At 36.7% G+C, this 21,066-nt stretch overlaps 1 protein-coding gene across 2 annotated transcripts in view; it reads right to left on the bottom strand.

Annotated features, from left to right (window-relative positions):
- Window positions 1-837: 837 nt before the first annotated feature.
- Window positions 838-21,066, bottom strand: part of ERO1B (endoplasmic reticulum oxidoreductase 1 beta) — a 49,950-nt gene continuing 29,721 nt past the window's right edge. Inside the window, exons 7-16 of one of the 2 annotated variants that reach the window (XM_081039142.1) lie at window positions 20,363-20,483; window positions 20,197-20,243; window positions 17,440-17,451; window positions 15,611-15,637; window positions 12,170-12,262; window positions 11,795-12,041; window positions 10,925-10,994; window positions 8,588-8,674; window positions 7,098-7,231; window positions 838-3,289 (exon numbers count right to left, since the gene is read on the bottom strand). In XM_081039142.1, the coding sequence (XP_080895268.1) occupies window positions 3,229-3,289; window positions 7,098-7,231; window positions 8,588-8,674; window positions 10,925-10,994; window positions 11,795-12,041; window positions 12,170-12,262; window positions 15,611-15,637; window positions 17,440-17,451; window positions 20,197-20,243; window positions 20,363-20,483 (899 nt within the window). In that variant the 3' untranslated portion in view covers window positions 838-3,228. Of the gene's footprint in view, window positions 3,290-7,097; window positions 7,232-8,587; window positions 8,675-10,924; window positions 10,995-11,794; window positions 12,042-12,169; window positions 12,263-15,610; window positions 15,638-17,439; window positions 17,452-20,192; window positions 20,244-20,362; window positions 20,484-21,066 lie in introns of both variants that reach the window. The other variant, XR_013992658.1, reaches the window with a different exon arrangement.

Below are 21,066 nucleotides of genomic sequence, written 5' to 3'. Positions count from 1 at the left end.
TGCTGAAAGTCCCCAATTTTTAGTGGAACGGCCAACTTAGGAAGTCACAGACAGCATATTCTGGAAGGACGCCCTGGAGTCAGACTTTCTGGTTTCACATTCGAGTCCCACAGCCTAGAATGTGTGTGACTATGGACAAGTGACTCAACCTCTTACTCTGTTTTCTAATGGACAAAACCAGTGATTGCCCACCTGCTGTGCTGCCGTGAGGCAGTCGCGGCCACTGCTTGCTGTTAGGACGATAGGAAGGAACAACCTCAGACCACTCTCCCTTCTCCACAAATTATAATCAAATCCTCCTCTCAAAAAAGGAAATATTTAGAAAGGGGGAAAAAAAAACAAGAAAAAAAGATGGTGGGAGCATTTACTTTAATTCACATTTTTTACTACATGGTGGGTACAACAGCACATGATTTGCAATTCGTTCTAAAGCCAAGGTGTACCTGTAGATATTGCTAAAACAGAGTACACACAAAGTTGTGTTTCTATTGTTTTATCAAACAATTTCCATGATGCCATGCACCCAGTCTGTGTAGTTTGGTGAATAGCTATGGTTTCTGCAGGTACTTCAATTTGCAAACTGCAGAGTCGTTTACTGTGACCTGTTCTCAAGTTCCCAGGAGAAGGCAATGCTGTCCTTTCTTAGATACAGTGGCACCTAGGGAAAGCCGGAAAATGTGGCGCAGTGTTTCATATATACACACACAGATTACCAGTATTAAGTAATTCACAATGTTAAAACATCAAAATATTTGACATCAAATTTCAAAACTGAAAACTATTATTATTCTGTCTAATCGTCCTCCTCATAATCTAAGAATCAACACAGGAGAAACATTCAAATTTTACCAACTTTAATATATGATCTTTCTAACTTACACAGATGCCACTTAAGGAAAAACAAAACAAAACAAAACAAATTCTTGCCATTGAAGGAAGGGATATTTTCCTGTTCTCTATTTTCATTACTTCATCAGCTGGTACAATCATTTCTGTCAGTGCTGGATTATCAAGTGCTGGATTTTTAAATTAGATGATGAAATAAAGACAAAATGCCAAGAGGTATCACCAGCCAAGCATTTTCACAAAGCGACCAGTACTTTAGTATCACTTCACAACAAAAACTATGTGAATTGAAAAAACAGCTTATATTACAAGGACCATAAAACATCACCGGGCTCACAAAACAAAGATTCCTACAGCTTACAATCATTTAAGAAATACACAAAAATGTAGGCTGCCCGCCACAATCTAATTTATCGTAAAATAAAGTTAAATAAATTTCAGCTTAAGAATACTTCATTTGTTTATTTTCTTGGTAGTGAAAAAAATTCGTTAAAACTGTGAAAAGAACTTCTAATCCTAATTAGACCCTTTAATTTCCTAGCACTCTAACACACTTTTTCCTAAGCTTCAAACAAATCACAGTAAAGAAAAAAAGCAAATGGAAATAGCCAAGGGTTTTCTCCAGTAAACAACAGTTTAAATAATAGCCTTTATCTTTAATGGAACACTGAAGTAACCCTACCAAAAAGATTTTTAAACTTAAGGTAAAAATAGACAAGTGCAAAACTCACATTTTCTTAAACTCTGAACACTAAGAATAATTCTTATTAATTTACCAGCAAGATTACTTAATTCACTTTTTAGACAAGTTTACCTTAAGGTCCCCTCCCCCACCATACAATATTTCATCTCTAAAAATGAAAAGAAAAAGTGGAGGAAGCGCCAATCAACTCAGGCTGTTTTATTCGACTCAACAAAAGCCACCACCACCACCAACAACAACAAAAGCCCGGATCTACAAAGGTTAGAAATAGGATAAGAAATAATTAACTAGTGAGACCTTGCCTCCTATGGTGACTACATTTAAAAGATGGGTGAGCCAACTAAATACAATTAAAATACATCACTAAGTCATCAATGAACACATTTCAGGCTTTGGCAAGTGAAGAAACGGGTTTAAGAGCACTTATTTATTTAATAAAAGACTGAAGAGTCTAAGGAAAAACGTTACTTCCACTCAGATGCAACCTTCCAAACTAACCACGGTATGTCTACTAACACCTTTTTAAAGAATCAATATTTTAACTACTAAGGATGCTTAAATCCCAGGTTTAGAAAATGACTGTTTAGGACTAAATGAGCCATCTGTTGGTACAAGTTACATTTATATACAGTGAACTAAAATGAAAAGGTGGAGAGAGGGGAAGCTTAAAAGAGGCTTGAACTAATCTACCTGTTAAAATATCCTATGAAAGCAAATGGGATTGAGAAGATTGCATAGATTGTATTCTAAAATAAAATATTTAAAAATGCTTATTTTAATTTAAAATACTAAATTCTGTGCATATAATGTTTTAAATTGTCATTATAAACCCACAAAATCCCATTCAAATTTTACCAAGATGGAAACTTAAATATTTATGTTTATGTTTTTTTGGACTAAATGAAAATTTCTAAAATTTAAGTAGGAACAGAGAAACGCAACCTTAAAAGAAACTGATTTCTAGGTTCTAAGAGTCCTCCTGAGCCAGCCCACTACACACAGGAAATCTGGCTGGTGGCATAGGGGACAGTCCTTATTCACCTTGACCAACACAGGTCCTTCAGACCAAAACAACACAACAGCAGCAACTACAAATTTAACTAAAACTAACCAATGAAATTGAAGTTAAAGTCCTTGGGATTCTTAAGTCACCTCTAGAACTATACACTGAAAGGGCTTTCATGGTGCTGATACTTCCACATTCTAGAAGGTGACACAGCGCTAGGCAAGGTGAAGCCCACCTTTCAAAATCACTGATAAACTGTTATCACTGATACAGCCCTAAACAACATTTGTTCCCTAGCTCTCCGTTTCCATAACAGGCTGTTACCAGTGTTATCAGGATGGAGACATTGTCATTTAAGTTTGAAATAAAGTATAACAGAATAAGAACAAAAGCAATTCTAAACAATAGCAGAATATTTAACAGATGAAAACATGAAATTAAACACAGAATTAGTATAACTTACATGTTTTAAAAGTATATACTTCATTTATAAATACCTCTAATTGACAGTCTATTAAGAATCATAAATATTCAAGTGAACAATTGAATTTTCTCTTTAAGAGTTCAGAATTCTCAAAATCGTTGAAGATTAGCCTCCTTTTGTTGAATGTCCAAGAGCAAAAGTCTTCACACAGTCACTTTATGTCTCTAATTAGACATATAAAAGCCTTTATTACCTACTGTGTTGTAATAAGACTTTAAAATTCTGTAATTCTCTTATACTTGTGGAAAGCCTGTAGGAGAAAAAAAGCATATTAGTACAGCTAATATGATGTATACATATTTCAAACAATTGATGTTGTACGGGTTATAATATGAAAGCAAAATCCAAAATGTACAACACTGACTACTGAAGCTTCCATTTTTAAATAAGTATGCTGTAATTATGTACTAAAGATTAATAAAACACATAGCTATGGTTCTTTAGTCTTGGTTTAGAAGGGGCAAAGGAAGCCAGTTGCTTATCAATGAATTTTACATTAATGATGGGAACAGTGATATGAATAATTCATTACAATAAAGAACCTCAAAACATTTACATTTAGTCTATAAATCCATTTTATATGTTCCTCTCCAAGTGTCCACTCCTTTCTTGTTGCTCCCCAAACACATGAATTTGTTTTATACCATTAGCTCCACAATCTTTAAGGGCAAAACTCAATTTTTTGTCTGCTGCCGAATCCTTGTGTCCTATGCCCATCAATGCTCCTGGTGTTCAATGAATAATGAATGAATGAATGAAAATGCTTATGGGCCACATCCCGCAGTAAAACTCTGCAATGGGAATCACAAAATAATTCTACAAGCTCAATTACCCTTTTGTAAAATTCAAGCGGGAATGAATTTTGAATGTAAAAATTGAATGTTTTCTTTCTATAACTTAGTATAATGTAATATGCAGTATTCAGCTATTTTCTTTATGCTAAGTACTTAACAAAGGATCACTTCTACTGAGAATTTAGGATGTGCCAGGCAATGTTCGCACACATTAACTCATTAATTGTAAAAAAAAAAAAAAAAAAAAATTCTACAAGGTAGATAAACTTAACCCTGATTTTGCATTTTAGGAATAATGAGGCTCAAATAGATCGAGTAATTTTCCCAGGGGCACCCAGCTAGTTGGTACATTCATCAAATCCCAAGACCGTATGGCCACTCAAAATACCTATGCTCTCTATGGTCTCAAAACCATTTTCTTCATACTCTGACAATTTGTAGGATTAATGGAAAATGAATTCTTACTCTAATCCTCAGAATATTAAAGGTTTAAAAGTTTTTAATTATTAGGAAAAAAACATGATGATTCTAAACAAAATAAATGTGTAAAATCATACACGGTATCTCAAACCAGATGCTGAAAAAAATCCAAAACCTATCAAAATATATATGAAGATGCAGTAAAAGGACCAAGGCCTAACTAATTAAAGAAAAGAGCTTATAAATATGCTGAGAATGAAAAATCACGCTCCACGTCTGACTTAGACACAAAAAGAGAGGGTCAGAGGGCTCCAAGGTTATGGGACAAATTAACTGCAGGGGAGTCCCTTTTCCCGGGAACAAAAACTGCCCAGCAGTGTATGGACCGTCACAGTACAGTCTCTGTGGAGATGCAGTCCAGACCTCACAATTTATCCCCCAAGAGATATTTGTTATTGTAAGACTGACACTGGAAGGCACACAGCAGGCCTGTATCTGTCAACTGCTTTACCCTTTTGGAGGGGCGCTAAGCTGTACTGTAACATGCAGCAGATACAGTGATGTCCTAGCTTTGTTCCCTGGAAAATAAACCGTTTGATGGAAGTGTTGAAACTATCAAAACATGGCGGTTAGTGTAGGAAAGATACTGCAGAGTATTCAAGATAAAGACATTTTCCAGGGTTCAGTGGCCACAAGCAAAGACAATATCCACTAGCATCACGTGATGGAGAAATGCCGCACTGGGTGCCCTGACCGAGGGAAGGCTGTATTAAATAGGTCGTCAGCCAGAAAACTACCAGTTCATTAAAGAAAGACTAATGCACAAGAAACTCCTCAAAGCGTAACAGGAATTTTGTGGGTTAGTGCCCCCAAAATCATTTACTCTTTAAATGGTCTGATAATCAGGTGGAACATATAATGAAGTTAACAGATCCCATTAATTATTAAGAAAAACTGTAACATTCTTTAAGAAAGAATAAGCATATAGAATCTATATGAAGGAAACAATAAAACTCTACTGAATAAAAAAGGAGAATGGCTAAGTAAATTGTGATATATCCATGTAACAGAATATTGGTATATATCACAAATACTGTCTATGAAAAAACTGTAACATTGGAAAATGGTTACAATATAATTCCAAGTAAACCAGAAGAAACTATACAAGTATGCTTTCAACTCTGTAAATACATACACACACACATACACACACACATACACACATATACATACAATACACATATGTTACTGTTTTTATTTATTAGTAATGGGAAAATGCACATCAAAAACACATCAAATGTTGAAAGAGTCCTGGGTGGTAGGGATATGAGGGATTTTTAAATTTAGTTTTTAAATTATACTTTCATATGTTTTTCCAAGTTTTCTAAAATGACCATGAGTTACTTTTATAATTGGGGAGGGGGAGGGATGACTATTTTAAAAAGCAGATGGATAAACTGCGACTTGTGTTTCCCTGGGGAGGAAAAAGGGAGATTAGGCTGTACCTTATTTGTGTCACCATCCCATCCTGAGTGTCATTACCCTTAAGAAAACAAAGGTTTCTCACATCTAGTTTAGTCAGGAAAAAAAAAATAAAAGGACAATTTTTTAAGTACTGGAAAATAAGAGCACTGAACACCCAAAGGTGCTTGTGAATCCCCCTCATCACCACCCCACTGCATGGCGGCCCAGGCCGCGTGCTGTGGTTTAAGAAGTGCTGTCACGTATAACTGCACTGTATCTTCACGTTAACTCTGTGAGAAAGGTTTGGACCTGCTCCATTTCACAGAGCAAAGAAACAGCTGGAAGAGGGAAGTGATGGGCCTGAGCTCACACCCGAGGAAGTGGAGGGGCCAGGCTCAGACTCTGGGAGGCCCCACTGAGTCAGGCAGGCTCCAGAGAGCAGTAAGGGCGACACCAGGCTCCACACAGAACTAAGGCGGGAAGGTGGCAGTTAGGACTTAAATTTCATTTTAAATCATTTAAATTGTTTCTCCTCTTTTATCTTACTATAGGCTTCATAAGTGGGTGGACTGAATTTTGCATGAAACACCCATTACCGATGGACAATCTATGTCTACGTTGTTTGAAACCTTAACCTACATGGTCATCTTTACAGGGGAGCAACAGGTGACATCTCTGCTATTAAGATAGGGAAGGGGAAATTCACTGATTTTTATTTTAGCTGCCTCTTTTTAACTTAAAAATGTAATGTAAGAAAACATAACAAATAATCTCTGTATCACTTAGTTCCTTATTTAAAAAAAATGCTTCCTTAACTTGACTTTTTTGCCTTTCCCCGCCCCCCAGAGTATAGTATTATTTTCTATGATTCTGTTCCTTCTGTATTCCTTGGTTGGTTGGTATTGCATGTATCTCTACAGGCAAATTTAACTTATTTTTGAAACCATCTGTGCTATAAACAAATAGCAAACTATATATACTATATATCTGTATGCAGAAAAAAAATGGAGTAAGAGTGCGTGAAAGAAAAATGCCTCCTGGGTTTAAGAAATAAGAGAGTTGAAAGGTTTCACCTCTCTCTTTCATCACCTTCTCAGCCAAGCTCTCCTTACCCCTGCTATTGTTCTTGAACAAGTGACAGCAGCTAAAGAGGATAATAGTATAGTGAGAATAGTTTTCCCCATACAAATGGGAAGGCAGCCTGAGAAATACTGGCAAACACAAATGCTGTGAGCTGTAGAGAAGTTAGCTTATGAGTACAGGTGTGTTAACATATGATCACAATTTTCTTTATCTACAAAACAAAGCGAAACAAACTACTTCGGCAGAGATGACCTTTGCAGCTGGCTGGCTGAAACCCGCAGGAGAATCAATCCTTACCTTCCAAAAGCATTTAAAAGAGCAACTATTTCTTGTCGAGTGAGTTGGAAACCTTTCGACGGGCTGTTTTCTGGAAGCTTTTGGATTTCTTTTTCAGAGAATAGTATCTTCAGGGCAGTTCCTAAGCCCTGAGTCTAAAAAAAATAGTGATAAACTTACAATTAAATTCATAGCATAACTACCTTAAAGGCTTAAAGGAACAGTCACTGTGATGAGTCGGGAATGCATAGGAACTGACCTTCACCGAAATGTTACACTATGCAAAATCCAGTTTCTACTTCCTCATGGATTTATGCATGTGGTAAACTTACCTAAGCTGTTAAGGAAACCTGACTAGTTTAACACTTGTTGGTCACATTCGGATTACAATGCTCAATATGTAACCTTGAACCTGTACAGCATTCTTTAGCAACTCAGAAATTATTAGTGATACCTCACTTAATAATTTCTCAATTATTAGCACTAGAGAAAAAGAAAAATCTGATTTCAGTGTAGCTTCTGTTAAAATAATTCTCTTGGGCCGGCCCGGTGGCTCAGGCGGTTAGAGCTCCATGCTCCTGACTCCAAAGGCTGCCCGTTCGATTCCCACATGGGCCAGTGGGCTCTCAACCACAAGGTTGCCGGTTCAATTCCTTGAATCCTGCAAGGGATGGTGGGCTCTGCCCCCTGCAACTAAGATTGAACACAGCACCTTGAGCTGAGCTGCCACTGAGCTCCCGGCTGGCTCAGGTGGTTGGAGTGCATCCTCTCAACCACAAGGTTGCCGGTTCAATTCCTCGACTCCCGCAAGGGATGGTGGGCAGTGCCCCCTGCAACTAGCAACAGCAACTGGACCTGGAGCTGAGCTGTGCCCTCCACAACTAAGACTGAAAGGACAACAACTTGACTTGGAAAAAAGGCCTGGAAGAACACACTGTTCACCAATAAAGTCCTGTTCCCTTTCCCCAATAAAATCTTTAAAAAAAAAAATAGTAATGCTATCTCTTGATTTTCTATGACTTACCATCTTTGTAAAATACAATAAGAGATAAAATATCAATCCTTTTACACTAAATACATAGGGAAACGGGCCTGGTTGGCAGAACTTTAATATTTGGTTCCTAGGTGACCTTCTTTTGATCACTGAAACAAATTCATTGACCACAATGTCATAATTAAGACTTTTTATATAATTCTACTTTATCTTGCATATAGGTATATATTAATATACTCTATTTATAACCACCAACTTCAGAAATAAACCTGAGATTGTATCAATAGAAACAGATACAATAAAACCCAATCATTAACATAGAATAACAGAACAAACCTCCTTCACATGCACACATAACACAGAATTTAATATTAATTTTTTCATCAATAATACAGAAAAACCACACTTAAGATTTCTAATTCAACGAACAATGAGGACATTTTAATAAAGCTTTCAACTCCTCAGTGGGAAAATCTAAGATTAGTAATCGTTTCAAAGCAGAAGTCAACACACGAACCTGTAATTTCCCCCACAATCTGCATTTGTCACATCCAACACAGTCCATTATACGGGAAATGTTCTTGAAATGTAACCGGAATTCCTCCTGCCACGCACAAAATATTTGCATTCTAATTAGATGTTTAAAATGAAACTGTATTCGTCTGAATTATAAGAAATAAAAATGCTGAGTTTATTAATGACTGAATTGTGTTTTTCAACAGTGAAGAAGAAAATTATTTGAATTTGTATGGCATAACATGGCACATAACACAACTTACATTAATGGAAATTTATAAAATTCATTCCACATATGAATTCAACAAAGCACCAACATATGCACTTTGAGGGACACAAAAGTAAATAATACATGGTTTTTACTTTCAAGGAACTTACCAGCTGCTTCCACTTGATACCTGCACACAACCAGTGGTGATTACAGCTATATTCTATTTCAAACAGAATATAATATACCTCGGGTTGAGGCACTGCTTTGTGTGAGTCTAAGCCACAGCTTGTCCTAGCATGAAGGTCATCCCTTCCTCTCTTAGAGCCATATGGTGTTGGCACGGGGGCTGCACCAGCGTTGATGGCTAAAGGGCGGTGCCAGGGGCGCTGTCCCAGCCCCGCATTTGCCAGGGCAGCTTGCCAGGGGCGCTGCTTCCTGGACCCTTGTATTTTGCTCTCATGACTTCCCGCCCAGGGAGACTCCTGCCTGTGAGCATCCGCACATGTTTCTATGACTAAGGTCACCTCACCTTACCTGAGGATGACACTAGTTAAGAGAAAGTTTCCTGATCTTTTACACATGGCAAACTAGGAAAATCATTGTATTGTACTGAGGTGAACCGTTTATTGCATGAAGCTAGAGGCAAGCAGCCTGAACACTCTGGTCACCCCGAGCCCTGTCCAGGGTTCTGAGGAACTGGCACCTTGGCCAAAGGGCAGGCAATAAAATAGAACATGAAACTCCTTGGCTCTCGTGTAATTCGTGTTCTTTGGAGCAGATGGAAAAATGGACTTAGGTTCGTTCTCCTTTACACACTTTTGACAAATAGCAAACAAAATGTCCTGCATTTTGTCACTGAAAGCTAGTTATTAAAACTCAGCTCTTTCTCAGCCTCACCTTCCTCATCTATGGAAAGATGATGATATAGTTGTCCTATCTATTCCACAAGAGCTCTGGGACGATCAAAAGCGTCTTTGTATAAACACTTAGAAAATAGAAAGCATTACAGAAGTGAATTAACATGATATTAAATACAGTAATAGCAATATGCCTCTAAAAACAACCATAAAACAACCTTCCAAAACTATAGTTGTGGGTAAATTATTTACTTCATTTCAGAAACATCAAGAAACTCTTACAATGGAGAATCACTCAGAGCTAATTTATTAGTTCTTGTAGTATACCTCCATCTAAAATATCACAGGGCCAAATGTGTCTCAGAACTTTTCAGATTTTAGAAACACCATACATACACTATTTACTATGAAACACCCCACCAGGGCGTGTAGCGACACCCTGTAACCAAATATATTAATGTTTTTTGCAGCAACATGTAAAAATAGTAACACAAAGTAGAATTTTTTAAAAACACACTATAAATATTCTTACATCAGGTCAGGTTTTGCTAACAAATTAATTTGCACCGAACGTAAGAAAAAGTTTCCGTTTTTGGAGCTTTCGGGATTTGGGAATTGCATATAAATGATGGCAGAGTTGTACTAGAAGACAACTTGCCAGCCAATTTCAAATCCTCTTATAACATTTTAAGTGTACAATGTATTCCTTAATGTACTTAATATAAGTGAATTAAAATAAAGACCTCCTAACATGAAGTTTCATGATGTTCCTAAAATATATCTTCCTTTTGATATCACAAGTTAACAGGTAATTTTTGCCTTTTAACGTTAGTCCATCAGGACAAAAACAATAGTTTCATAAATTGTAACACTGCATAAAATACACTTTAAAAATACTATTTATTGTCTTCAAAGTGGTTAACAGCTAATGATCTTTTGAAAGACACATCAAAACAATATACACTGTGACTTTAACGTAAGAAAACTCTCTCTCAGACTAACGCCCTTTAAAAAGTCATTCATTTACAAAAGAGCCATACTCACTGGTCATAGAAATGACTGAGGACACACTAAGCAGTTGGTCAAAAGAGAAAGGAACTGAGAAATGTGGAGAAGGGGCTGTGTGTATCATTTATTGTAAAATGCAATCGGACCAACTTCAACAAGATGGACGATTGGGAAAGAGGTTTCAGTTCAGATGCACAGGATAAAGACACAACCAGTAAACTGTTCCCCACCCAAGAACTTTATCTCCACTCAAGAACTTTACCTTTAATGATTTCGCCCCTTTTTTGTCACCTGCGAACATGGATTTCTCATCAAAATGCATGGGAAAGGACCTGATAAAATGACAATACTGTAAGTTACCGACGAAAAAAAGTACTATGTATTAGAGCTCTGGTAGAATTTTCTATCCCTACAAATATCTACAATTCGTGATTTACTCATGTATAAGGTTTAGTAACAAAGGAAGGTGGCAAACAGTTCACATATAAACTATTCAATAAAAGACTAAAGCAAGATAATGACGGTTTTGTAATGTATGAGATTTAGTGTTTTAAATTATATGATAAAAATAATGTAAAAAATCAACTACAATTTATGTGAAAAGTGTGCAATGCTCTCTCAATATTTTAAAGCATCTTTTAAAATTTAATGCATAACTTACTTTAAACACTTCTTAAACCAACATTTTTCCATGCTCATTTTAACAACCGCTAAACTCAAGTTTTATAGACCCAGCATTTTTTTTTAAAGGTTATATTCCAGAAAGTAAGGCTAATGTTCCCTTAGGTATCTATCTTTATGCTAACATGCAATGTCATCTGAATTTAAATAGCACTGGAAGAATACAAAACAGGTAGAAAGAACATGAAAATCGCATTACACTTTGATACTACATAAAATTTAAAGTTATATTTTAAAATATAGCTAGTCTCAAGTGTGAAACTCTGCAGTGACGCTTTATAGATGATTTTCAGAAAAATTGTTAAATACTGCTGTTCTATTGCCATTTCCTTCTCAGTTCGACCTCTCCCTTTTCCTAACTCACTTTTTGGAGCCAGTTTTTGTTGTATATCAAGCACTACCTCACTCAAACAGAGCAGAGAATTTCAGAGCACGGAGACTTGATTCTTACTTTGTATCTTGAAAGATATCCAGCAGGAGGGTTTTTGTGTCAGCATCATCCTCTACATTTCCAGTGTACAGATCGACAATTGAGCGCTCAAAATATGGGGCCACCTTTGATAAAGCTCTAAGCTCAATTAAGTATAAAAAGTAGAGATTCTTTAGCCTTCTTGGACCTTCTCCCTTGGTTTCCACAGGGTCAAAGCGGCGTTTAAATTCTTTGATATTTGGTCCCCAGCTAGGCTTACCCCAGGTTTCTAAAGAGAAAGAGAAATAGAAGATATACTTCAAATAGATAGCATTTTTTCTCTCTACAGAAAATGTATTTCCTCCAATAATTTTTACATTAACAGAAGGTAAAATTTCTATGTAAAAATCTGATTACCTTCCAGAAGATAATTTGCGCATAGATGTAAATTGATACTAGCATGAAGTCCCGATATAAGCTTATAGAAGACTCTTTTCTCTAGACATAAACCTATTCAGAAAAAGAGTGAAAAAGAAATCACATCCATTTAGATAACAGAAATACTAAAAATTCAGTACACAGCTTATTTTTCAAGTTAAGATTCAAGGACATTAAAAATAAATCAAGGGATAATATAAAATAATTAGATCAAGATTCTCTCACTAGAAAATAGGATTCTGACTTCAGAATAGAGTGAACTGAATATGGTAATTTTAATGCAGAATAAAACAAAGTGTTAGGCCACTGGACGTCCAAACACTATGGATACACTTGGCAGGTCCCCATGTTACCTAGAAGACGACAGCACAGATTTGTAGTAAAGCAAATGTAATTACAAAGTTACTGCTCTGGTTTGACAATGGCTTTCTCCTTTTCCCTTCCATATAGAGGTTCTTTCTTTGAACGTACTTAGTAATGGAGGAAGAAGAGATTGAATTGTTTCTCTCCTTCCTGCAGTTCTTTAGAGTGTCTTATGAATCCTCTGCCCTGGAATTCTCTAATTCTGCTTAACCATATGCTCGACTTGTAAGGAGCCCAAACTTGGAAAACAGTTCACTATGTGAGTAGAATTGTATCAGATGGAGCCCAGGAAAATGATGGAAATTTGGTGTAACCTTAAGTCACACAGCCTTGTGCTCAAAACAGAGGTCAAGATAATTCTCCCACCCTATCCTACCCTTGCCTCCACTTTAAAATATTTTCTCTTATTATAAGAGTAATATGCATTGTGAATGTACGTAATGCCACTAAATAGTAAATTTAAAAATGGTTAAGATGGTAAATTTCATGTTATGTATATTTCACCACAATAAAAAAGAAAAAATACTTTTAGAAAATATTTTTTATAGAAAAATTTAGAAATAAAAATACAAAAATATGAGTTTTAAGAACCTACTGGACGTAGAGCAATCAGCTTCTTTCCTACTTTACCACCCAACAGGATTTTTTTGTTTTTGTCACTTTTACTTTTTTGTTTTTTGTTTTAACACTCTCCCCCCATGGGAAAATGGGCTTCAATAATGGAAACTAAGAAGTAACCTCATTTATATGCTGAGGGATCTTTAAAATGTTAGAGTAGGTATATGGATTACTTTGCATTTTTTTAAGATCTTTTAGATCGCCAAGTTACCCTCTTTATGTTCTAACATAGATGGCGCTGAAGAAAGCTGTTCCTAACAGGAAAAAATTATGCTTTTGAGATCTCATTCCCTAATTCAGAATTTTTGCTAGAATATTCTCATTGTCATGGGTGGAGACGAAAAGGTGAACATTATATTTTGTTGTTTCCTCCTAAAAGTATATAGCCAATTTGGAATATTTACAGTAACAAGGGATACAAACTATCTGAAAAAATTTGTTAAAACATTAGGTACAAAAAAAACCCCCAAAAAAACAACAACAAAAAAACCCAAAACCATTAGGTACAAATGTCTCCCCTCCTAAAACTGCTGATTGAATCTGTTATCAAGTAGCAGAATGATCAGATTTCAAATTCTTTCTCTTTCTTTTCCTTCCCACCTACCTCAGTGAGTAGAACTTACATCTAGTAAAATGTCCAGACTAGAGAAGGAAAAACAGTCAAAGCAAAGCTTGTGAAGATTCATAGGCCTAAATATGAGACCGTGAAAACCTAGGAGGCAATTCTAATTTGCAATGTCCACAAAGCCCCTTGCTGAGATGCGGAAGGGGAAAAGTGAGGTGAGAGGAGTAGAATGCATTTCCATAAACGTGAAAATCAGGTAACTTCAAGCAAAATGGTAATAAAAGTGTGCCGACTGGTGTATCAAACAAGACACATGACACACATAGCAGGAAATTGCTGGACATCTGCTCCTGCCTGTAGGCTGCTGCCACGCCCGGGGCTACCTCTGACAGCTGAGGTCTAAGCGATGCCTTCAGTCCCATGTTTAAGTCAAAAGGAAATCTCCCCACCCTCATTCCTAACAATGCAAAGCAAATTCAACTATCCCACTTCGAAAGTGGTCCTCCTCTCCTTATGTGTTTCATTTCATTCAAATTCATTTTCAGCAATTGAATCATAGGACACCGATATATAACGTTTTCACAAAAGGGTAGATTTACTGTGCTATCTGGCCTGCGGACATTGCTTAGTGGATTTCAAGGGAAGTTTTACAGGCATGATCTAACTCACAGTTGGAGGGCTACTACCACTCTTCCGCCCCAGATGAGGAAACTGAATCTCAGAAAAGTTGAGTCAGTTGCCTATTTATAAATAGGAGCGCTCTCCAACCCCGTATCAGCACTCAGGACTCCCATCCATCGGACCCTAGGAGGGTGGTTGACACAGCATGCCCTAGAATCCAGCATTGCCCAGAAATGTCATCCTCTTCCTCCGTTACCAATACTTAGAGTCTGACCACCTCTTTCCACCTAAATATTACTTTTCACAATTTATATCTTTAGAATAAAGCTAACTAAACAAACGTAAGCATCTTCTTTCATATAGGACATTTATCAATACAACTCCTAGCAGTATTTGCACATTAACAATGTTTACCTTAATAATGGCCAACATATGTACACAGTTCATTAAAAACAAAGAGAAATCATGTTCATAAGATAACATGACTGATTAACAAAATAGAATAAACTACTTAGTTTAACTCTATAGATGTAGAGTTCCTATCAGGTTATAGCTACGAAATATCAATTTTCCTGTATCATTCAACTTTCTTATCTTTCATTAATACAGTTTACCTTTTGGTTTCATACATTAATAGCAATTTGATACATTTCTAAAAAGCATCATATATCTGGTTGTTAAAATTGTAGAATGTTTTACTTTCCATAAATAACATCTTATATTTTCAACACTAGAAAATACCATAAGAATGCAAAAGCAGCTAGTACATTGGTATCTATACTGCTTTACACTTGAAGGAGAAAAGTTTAGCCTAAACTCACATGTGTAAACATGTTTAAAACCTTCTGAATTCAAATTTACCTTCCCTCAATTTCATATATAAAAAAGTACTTCCTTCCAAAAAGAACATCTCTACTTTAAAAACTAGGTTTGCATAATGGTTACGAGAAGATGGTTTGGATGGGCATCACATACAAAATGGAAACAATGGAATCGGAGCCAGTTATGGAAACCTGATGACAGTATCCGCCCTGTGTGTGTTTCCCCAATGCTGGTTTTGGCTGAACAATAGCCTCAAAACTTTCAATAACTGCATCTGAAAATATAATAACTTAAAACATGTTATTTTTCTTTCAAACACTGTCAAATTTATTTGTCTAGGTAATGAATCCTGAAATTTACAAAGACATATTAAATAAATCAATACATTTTTTATAAGAACCCACTAAATTTAAATCATTGACATAGTTTACCTTCTAGCCATGTGTAGAATGATTCTCCTTAAAAAAAAAGAACAATACACACACACACACACAAAGAATTGGGTTAAAATATTTTACATAGTCATTTATATATTAGAATTAAGTCTATACAAATTTTTATGACAGATTAAGGAATATCTCTAGAAATGTCCACTGTTTCATGTGAAGTAGAAAAATAGACATATGGTTCTAGAAAATAAAACCCCCAAATAATTTAAGTATTGGTAGAATGTTCTTATGATATTTTGATTAGTAAAATTTTTAAGAAAACATTTCAGTTAAAATCTTACGTAAATCTTATTCACTAGAAGGCTTAAACATTCGTAAGTATGTGGCAAGTTTAATACTCTTAAACTAGCTTTTGATGATTACTATAGCATTCTTTAAAACTTCCAGAAAAATAGTGAACTATATAATTAATACAAGAATCAAATTATTAATTATTCCATTTTTCCTGATCCAGTAAAACTAGGTAGATTTCCTCAATTACCTAAGACTACTAAGTTTCAAGGGGTAATTTAAAATTTTCAAGATAATTCTTTAGAAAAGTTAATGACCAGGATACGGAGAGGCCTGACTTATCTGTGTACTAATGATAAAAAAACTTTCTAGACAAATACTGTTGCTCTGACTGAAAAAGAAAATGACAGTCAATAAAGATAAAAATCGTTGATGCACTTCCTAAATTACCTATCCTTATTTTATTATGAAAACTCAACACACAGATGAGCTGAACAAGGAGTCTAGGGAATAAATTAGATGGTGGGGGATTACTTTGTCTCCTGAGAGTCTACACACTTTGCGAAACACAAACATCGTCCTACAGATTCATTCATTCAACATCCTCTTTACTAAGGATCATCCATCATTATCCCACTTGTTTGTTCAAAAAACCCCAACAGCTAACAGGGAAGTCTAGCTCCCAAGGTCCTCAGTAACCCAGCTTCTACTCATCTTTCTACTTTAAACTACCCCTACAGAAAGTCTCTCCTCTGCTAACAGGGTCTCCCTAAACATGCTTGGTTTTTCCTTTCTTAGCTCCTTGGTCCATAGTATTTCTTCCAAATAGCACATACTCTCCAATTCTACTGGCTGAACTCTGCTCCATGATTCAAAGTTCATCTCAAATGCCACCTCCTCCAGGAAGCGACCCCAGATCACTCCAGTGAAATATGACTTGTTCTGCCTTTAAAGAGCTGTACCACCTACTGGCTGTACTGTGTATGTGCAGTACTTCTTTACCATTATCTGTGTATACTGCTTACCATTCCTGCTCCTAGAAGGAAGGCATCGTGTTTATACATCTTTCTGTCGTGTACATCAGTGCCCTTGAACATACATAAGTACACCTCCATCTGAAATTATCATTTTGGCCTTTTTGAAGCACCTATGACAGCTATTCATTCAGTAACCTGGAGTAACCAACTATTGATAAATTACTATTATTCATCAGATTAAATATTATAATGATAACTGAGGTTACAAGTTTCAAAGTCAGTAAAAAAATTAAGTCACAAGACAAGTTATCTGGCTGAACTATCTTAACTTTTTTGTTCAGAACATATTTAAGTAGATTATAATAACCAGAAAATTGGGAAGTTGGAATGTGATCATGGTTCCTATACTAAATATTTAGGGGAAATGGTCTTTATACTTTTCTTTTTTGACATAGGGTAACTTTATATTATTAAATATACTCATTTTTTGTCACCATTCATTGCTATTTTCTGGGGGGGGGATAAGACAAACTCTTTTGAATTAGAGGAAAAATCAAATTTTATCATTAACACAAACACACAGAGACAAGAGTTTTAACTCACCATCATCTTCTCCTGAAAGAGAAAATAATAGACAAGATTTTAGAAAATGTCTCCCAGTTCAGATTCTAATCCTGTTTATTTTAGCATGGAATTAAAACTTCCCATGTGTTAAACTATTATACCATGATAGTCATCCTGCAAATTAGACTTCATAATCAGAATATCGGCCAGAGAGTACAAGATCTGCACATAAGTTTTATTCAATAAATAATATCGGAAGGCAACTAAAAATGACCATAAAGACCACTAGTTTCAATAATTAACTAACAAATATACACAGTCATCCCTTTAACCATCATGTATACAACCCTCCCTGAACACGACGGTTTCCATGCTGGAGTAGCACACACACACGCACCTTAACAAAAGTACTTCCCAAACTGGAATCAGTGAAACCCCCACTGCATTTCATTTTTGGAAAAAAGTTCTGTTGTTCAAAAACTGGTGGAAAGCTAGTTGTAGAAGCCTGTGTATGGCTCAGGCAGAGTGTGGAAGAAACCGAGGTCAGAATATTAAGAGTTGCTCCTCCACAGCTGGCAGTTCCGATGGAGAGAGCACACAAACAGCACTGGCACGACCGATTTCCTTACTTCTGGAGTCCCACCTTCAGCCAGGGCTCAGCTCGTCCCTACCTAGTCTTCTGTCTCCCTCTTTCATATCCTTTTTCCTTCTTTTTCTCCTCTTTCCTCCCTCTATCTTTTTCTATATAGCACTCTTCTTTCTAGCAGTTTCATGTCTCTAATTTATCGTAATATGGAATGAAGTGTTTCTTAGGACTTGATGGTTTTATGAAATGAATAATTATATTTTCTCCTTTATAAGTAAGTGATATTATTTATTATCCAGCTATAAGAAAAAAATGAAATCTTGTTATTTGTGCCAATATGGATGGACCTCGATGGCATTATGCTAAGTGAAGTAAGTCAGACAGAGAAAGACAAATATGATCTAACTTATATGTGGAATCTAAAAACAAAATAAGACCAAAAAGCCAAACTCAGCGATACTGAGAACAGATGACTGGTTGTCAGAGGTGAGGGATGGGGGGGGTTGGTGAAATGGGTGAAGGGGGTCAAAAGGTACAAACTTCCGGTTATAAAAAACGTAAGCAATGGGGACATAATGGACAACAGGGTAACTACAGTAATAATACTATATTGTGTATCTGAAAGTTGCTGAGAATAGATCTTAAAAGTTCTCATCACAAAAAAAACAAATTTGTAACAAATGTCTGGTGACGGCTGTTAACTAGACTTACTGTGGTGATCATTTCATAATATATACACGTACCAAATCAATATGTGGTACACCTGACACTAATGTAGTTATATGTCTATTACAGCTCAATCAATTTTTTAAAATTCTAATCCTTAAAAAAAAAGTAACTGATCATAGGAAAGCTCTAGCAGAAGACCTTGCAAATTCTGTCCTGTGTAACAGCATGGAGGTAGGTGGGGGACTTCCCGTTTTGTTTTATGTAACTGTTGTAGTGTTTCAATTTTTATAAAATTTTATGATGAAAATGTAAGCTGAAAATGAAAAGTTATGAAGTAAGGGGTAAGAAGCACACCTTTTCCATGTCCCAATTCCTTCCTGCAGGCAGTTTGCGAATGGATGTGGGGAAGAACATCTGCCACATTGTGGCAGACTGAGCGGCTAAGAGCAGTCCATTCGGTCCACCTTTCTAAATCTCTTGGGTTCTCAGAAATGCATAAAGGCACAAACCTAGACCAGGAAATCCAAGTTCTTAAGTCAGTCCTGGCCTGAAGAAAACATTAGATTGGCAAGTCTGCCACAGGGCTGCTCCTGGGGAGGGGTCCTCGCTGACCGGACTGCGCATGTGCCCAGTAGTTTTACACTAAATAACCTCCAACTGTCCACAGCAGTGCTCTCCCCCAGAGAACGCCAGCCACGTATGTGGTTTATGGTTTTTCCAGTAAAAATTTCTAATGAAATATTTCTAACGTCCACATTTTAAAAAGTAGAAGGTATGCATGAGCTACCATACAACAAGAGTTGAAGTAGTCCTACCAAAATGATAACGTTCTGCTTAATGGCAAAAATATTTCACACCCTTCTGTTTTTACATTTAAATGAACTAAAACTAAGTGCACAATTTAGTTGCGCCCTCGCCATACTTGATGTGCGCAGCAGCCCGACGTGGCAAGGTGCCACGTGCCTGGACAGTGCAGCTCAGAGTGGTGCGGCAGGCGGCCCAACGATCCGGAGCTGCTCTGCATCCTTATGAGTTAAAGTGAGGACGGAACATGGGGTGGCACCCTGGCTGTCACGTGGGAGCCGGAGAGCATCTTGGGCCTTACCTGCAGAATCAGAACCTGTATTTTAACAAGGCTCCTCGGTGATTTGTACGCACACCAAGTTTAGAAGCACGCCACAAGCCACTGGTTCTCAAACTTGGCTGCATGCTGGAATCTGGAGAGTTGAAAAAATACCAAGGCTTGGGTGCAGTACCAGGGATTCTGACTTACCTGGTGTGGGATAGGGCCTGGGCATCCAGATTTAAGAGTTCCCCAGAAAACTTCTATATATATGGACTACTCATGTATTCTAATCAATTTTACATAAGGTTCCTAGCTTATGTAACAGGCACGCAATAAAAACGTGGCAGTTTTGAGACTTAATTATCTTATACCATTCAAATAAAGCAAAATATAAAATAACTTCTCAAATTAAGTTTAGTTACAAAGACATTTTGTAAACAATTTCTAAAAGCATGAAAATGTATGAAAAACCCACCTCGGCTGGGTGCCAGAGGATTTAAAGGACGATAAACAGATCGAGGCCTGAAAAAAGAAAAGCACAAAAACATAAAACGGTTTGAGTTTGTTTGTTATGTAATTTTTTTCTAACAGAAACACTCTCCTTCCTCCTCCCTCCAGCCCCCAGGGCCCCTCCCAGTTACTTGAAACAGTTTTCTTCGTAGATGCTGTTCCATACTCTCCACGCAGACGGCCCTTTGTAGCCAGTGTAACGCTCGGGGTTCAGCAACAGGTCTACATACTGAGCAGCGGGAGACCTCTCATCTGAACAAGAAAATTCGTAAAACCATCCCTACGTCAGTCACTATCCATCTCAAGTTAAGCATCACAGAGCAGACAGGACTATCAACAGGCTGCAGAAATGCTACACTTTTCAAGTAATCTCTAACTTCAACGGTAGAGTGGTGAGCACACTTGTGAGTGTACTTGACCCTGGATTTGTAGTAACTTGGACTTGACAGAGGAAAAACAACTAACTCCCTTTCCTCTGGACACTCAGTACTCTGAGGTCATGTCGTGGCCCTTCTCTTATTAGAGGCATTCACTGTTTTTTTCAGTTTTTTCACCAGGATTGAAAAGACCTAACAGAATCATCACCTGTCTTAACATTCTATTTTTCTCCCCTACATATGTATCTACCTAAGCACATGCTTGGAAACACATATTTTGTTAGCGTATATTGTATTAAAAATAGAGATAGTCTCTACTTTTGACTTATGAAGTACACGGCTCAATAACTTTCTGATTCAAATTTGATCACGCATACACATACAATGGACTAGTTTTAAAAAGTTACTAATTTATTTTTACTAATGTTAACATATTAAAGTGCTCCCCCCAAACCAAT

The sequence above is a fragment of the Rhinolophus hipposideros genome, assembly GCF_964194185.1.
Source record: "Rhinolophus hipposideros genome assembly, chromosome: 26".
Classification (NCBI taxonomy): domain Eukaryota; kingdom Metazoa; phylum Chordata; class Mammalia; order Chiroptera; family Rhinolophidae; genus Rhinolophus; species Rhinolophus hipposideros.
This window is presented reverse-complemented; position numbering and strand designations above follow the sequence as displayed.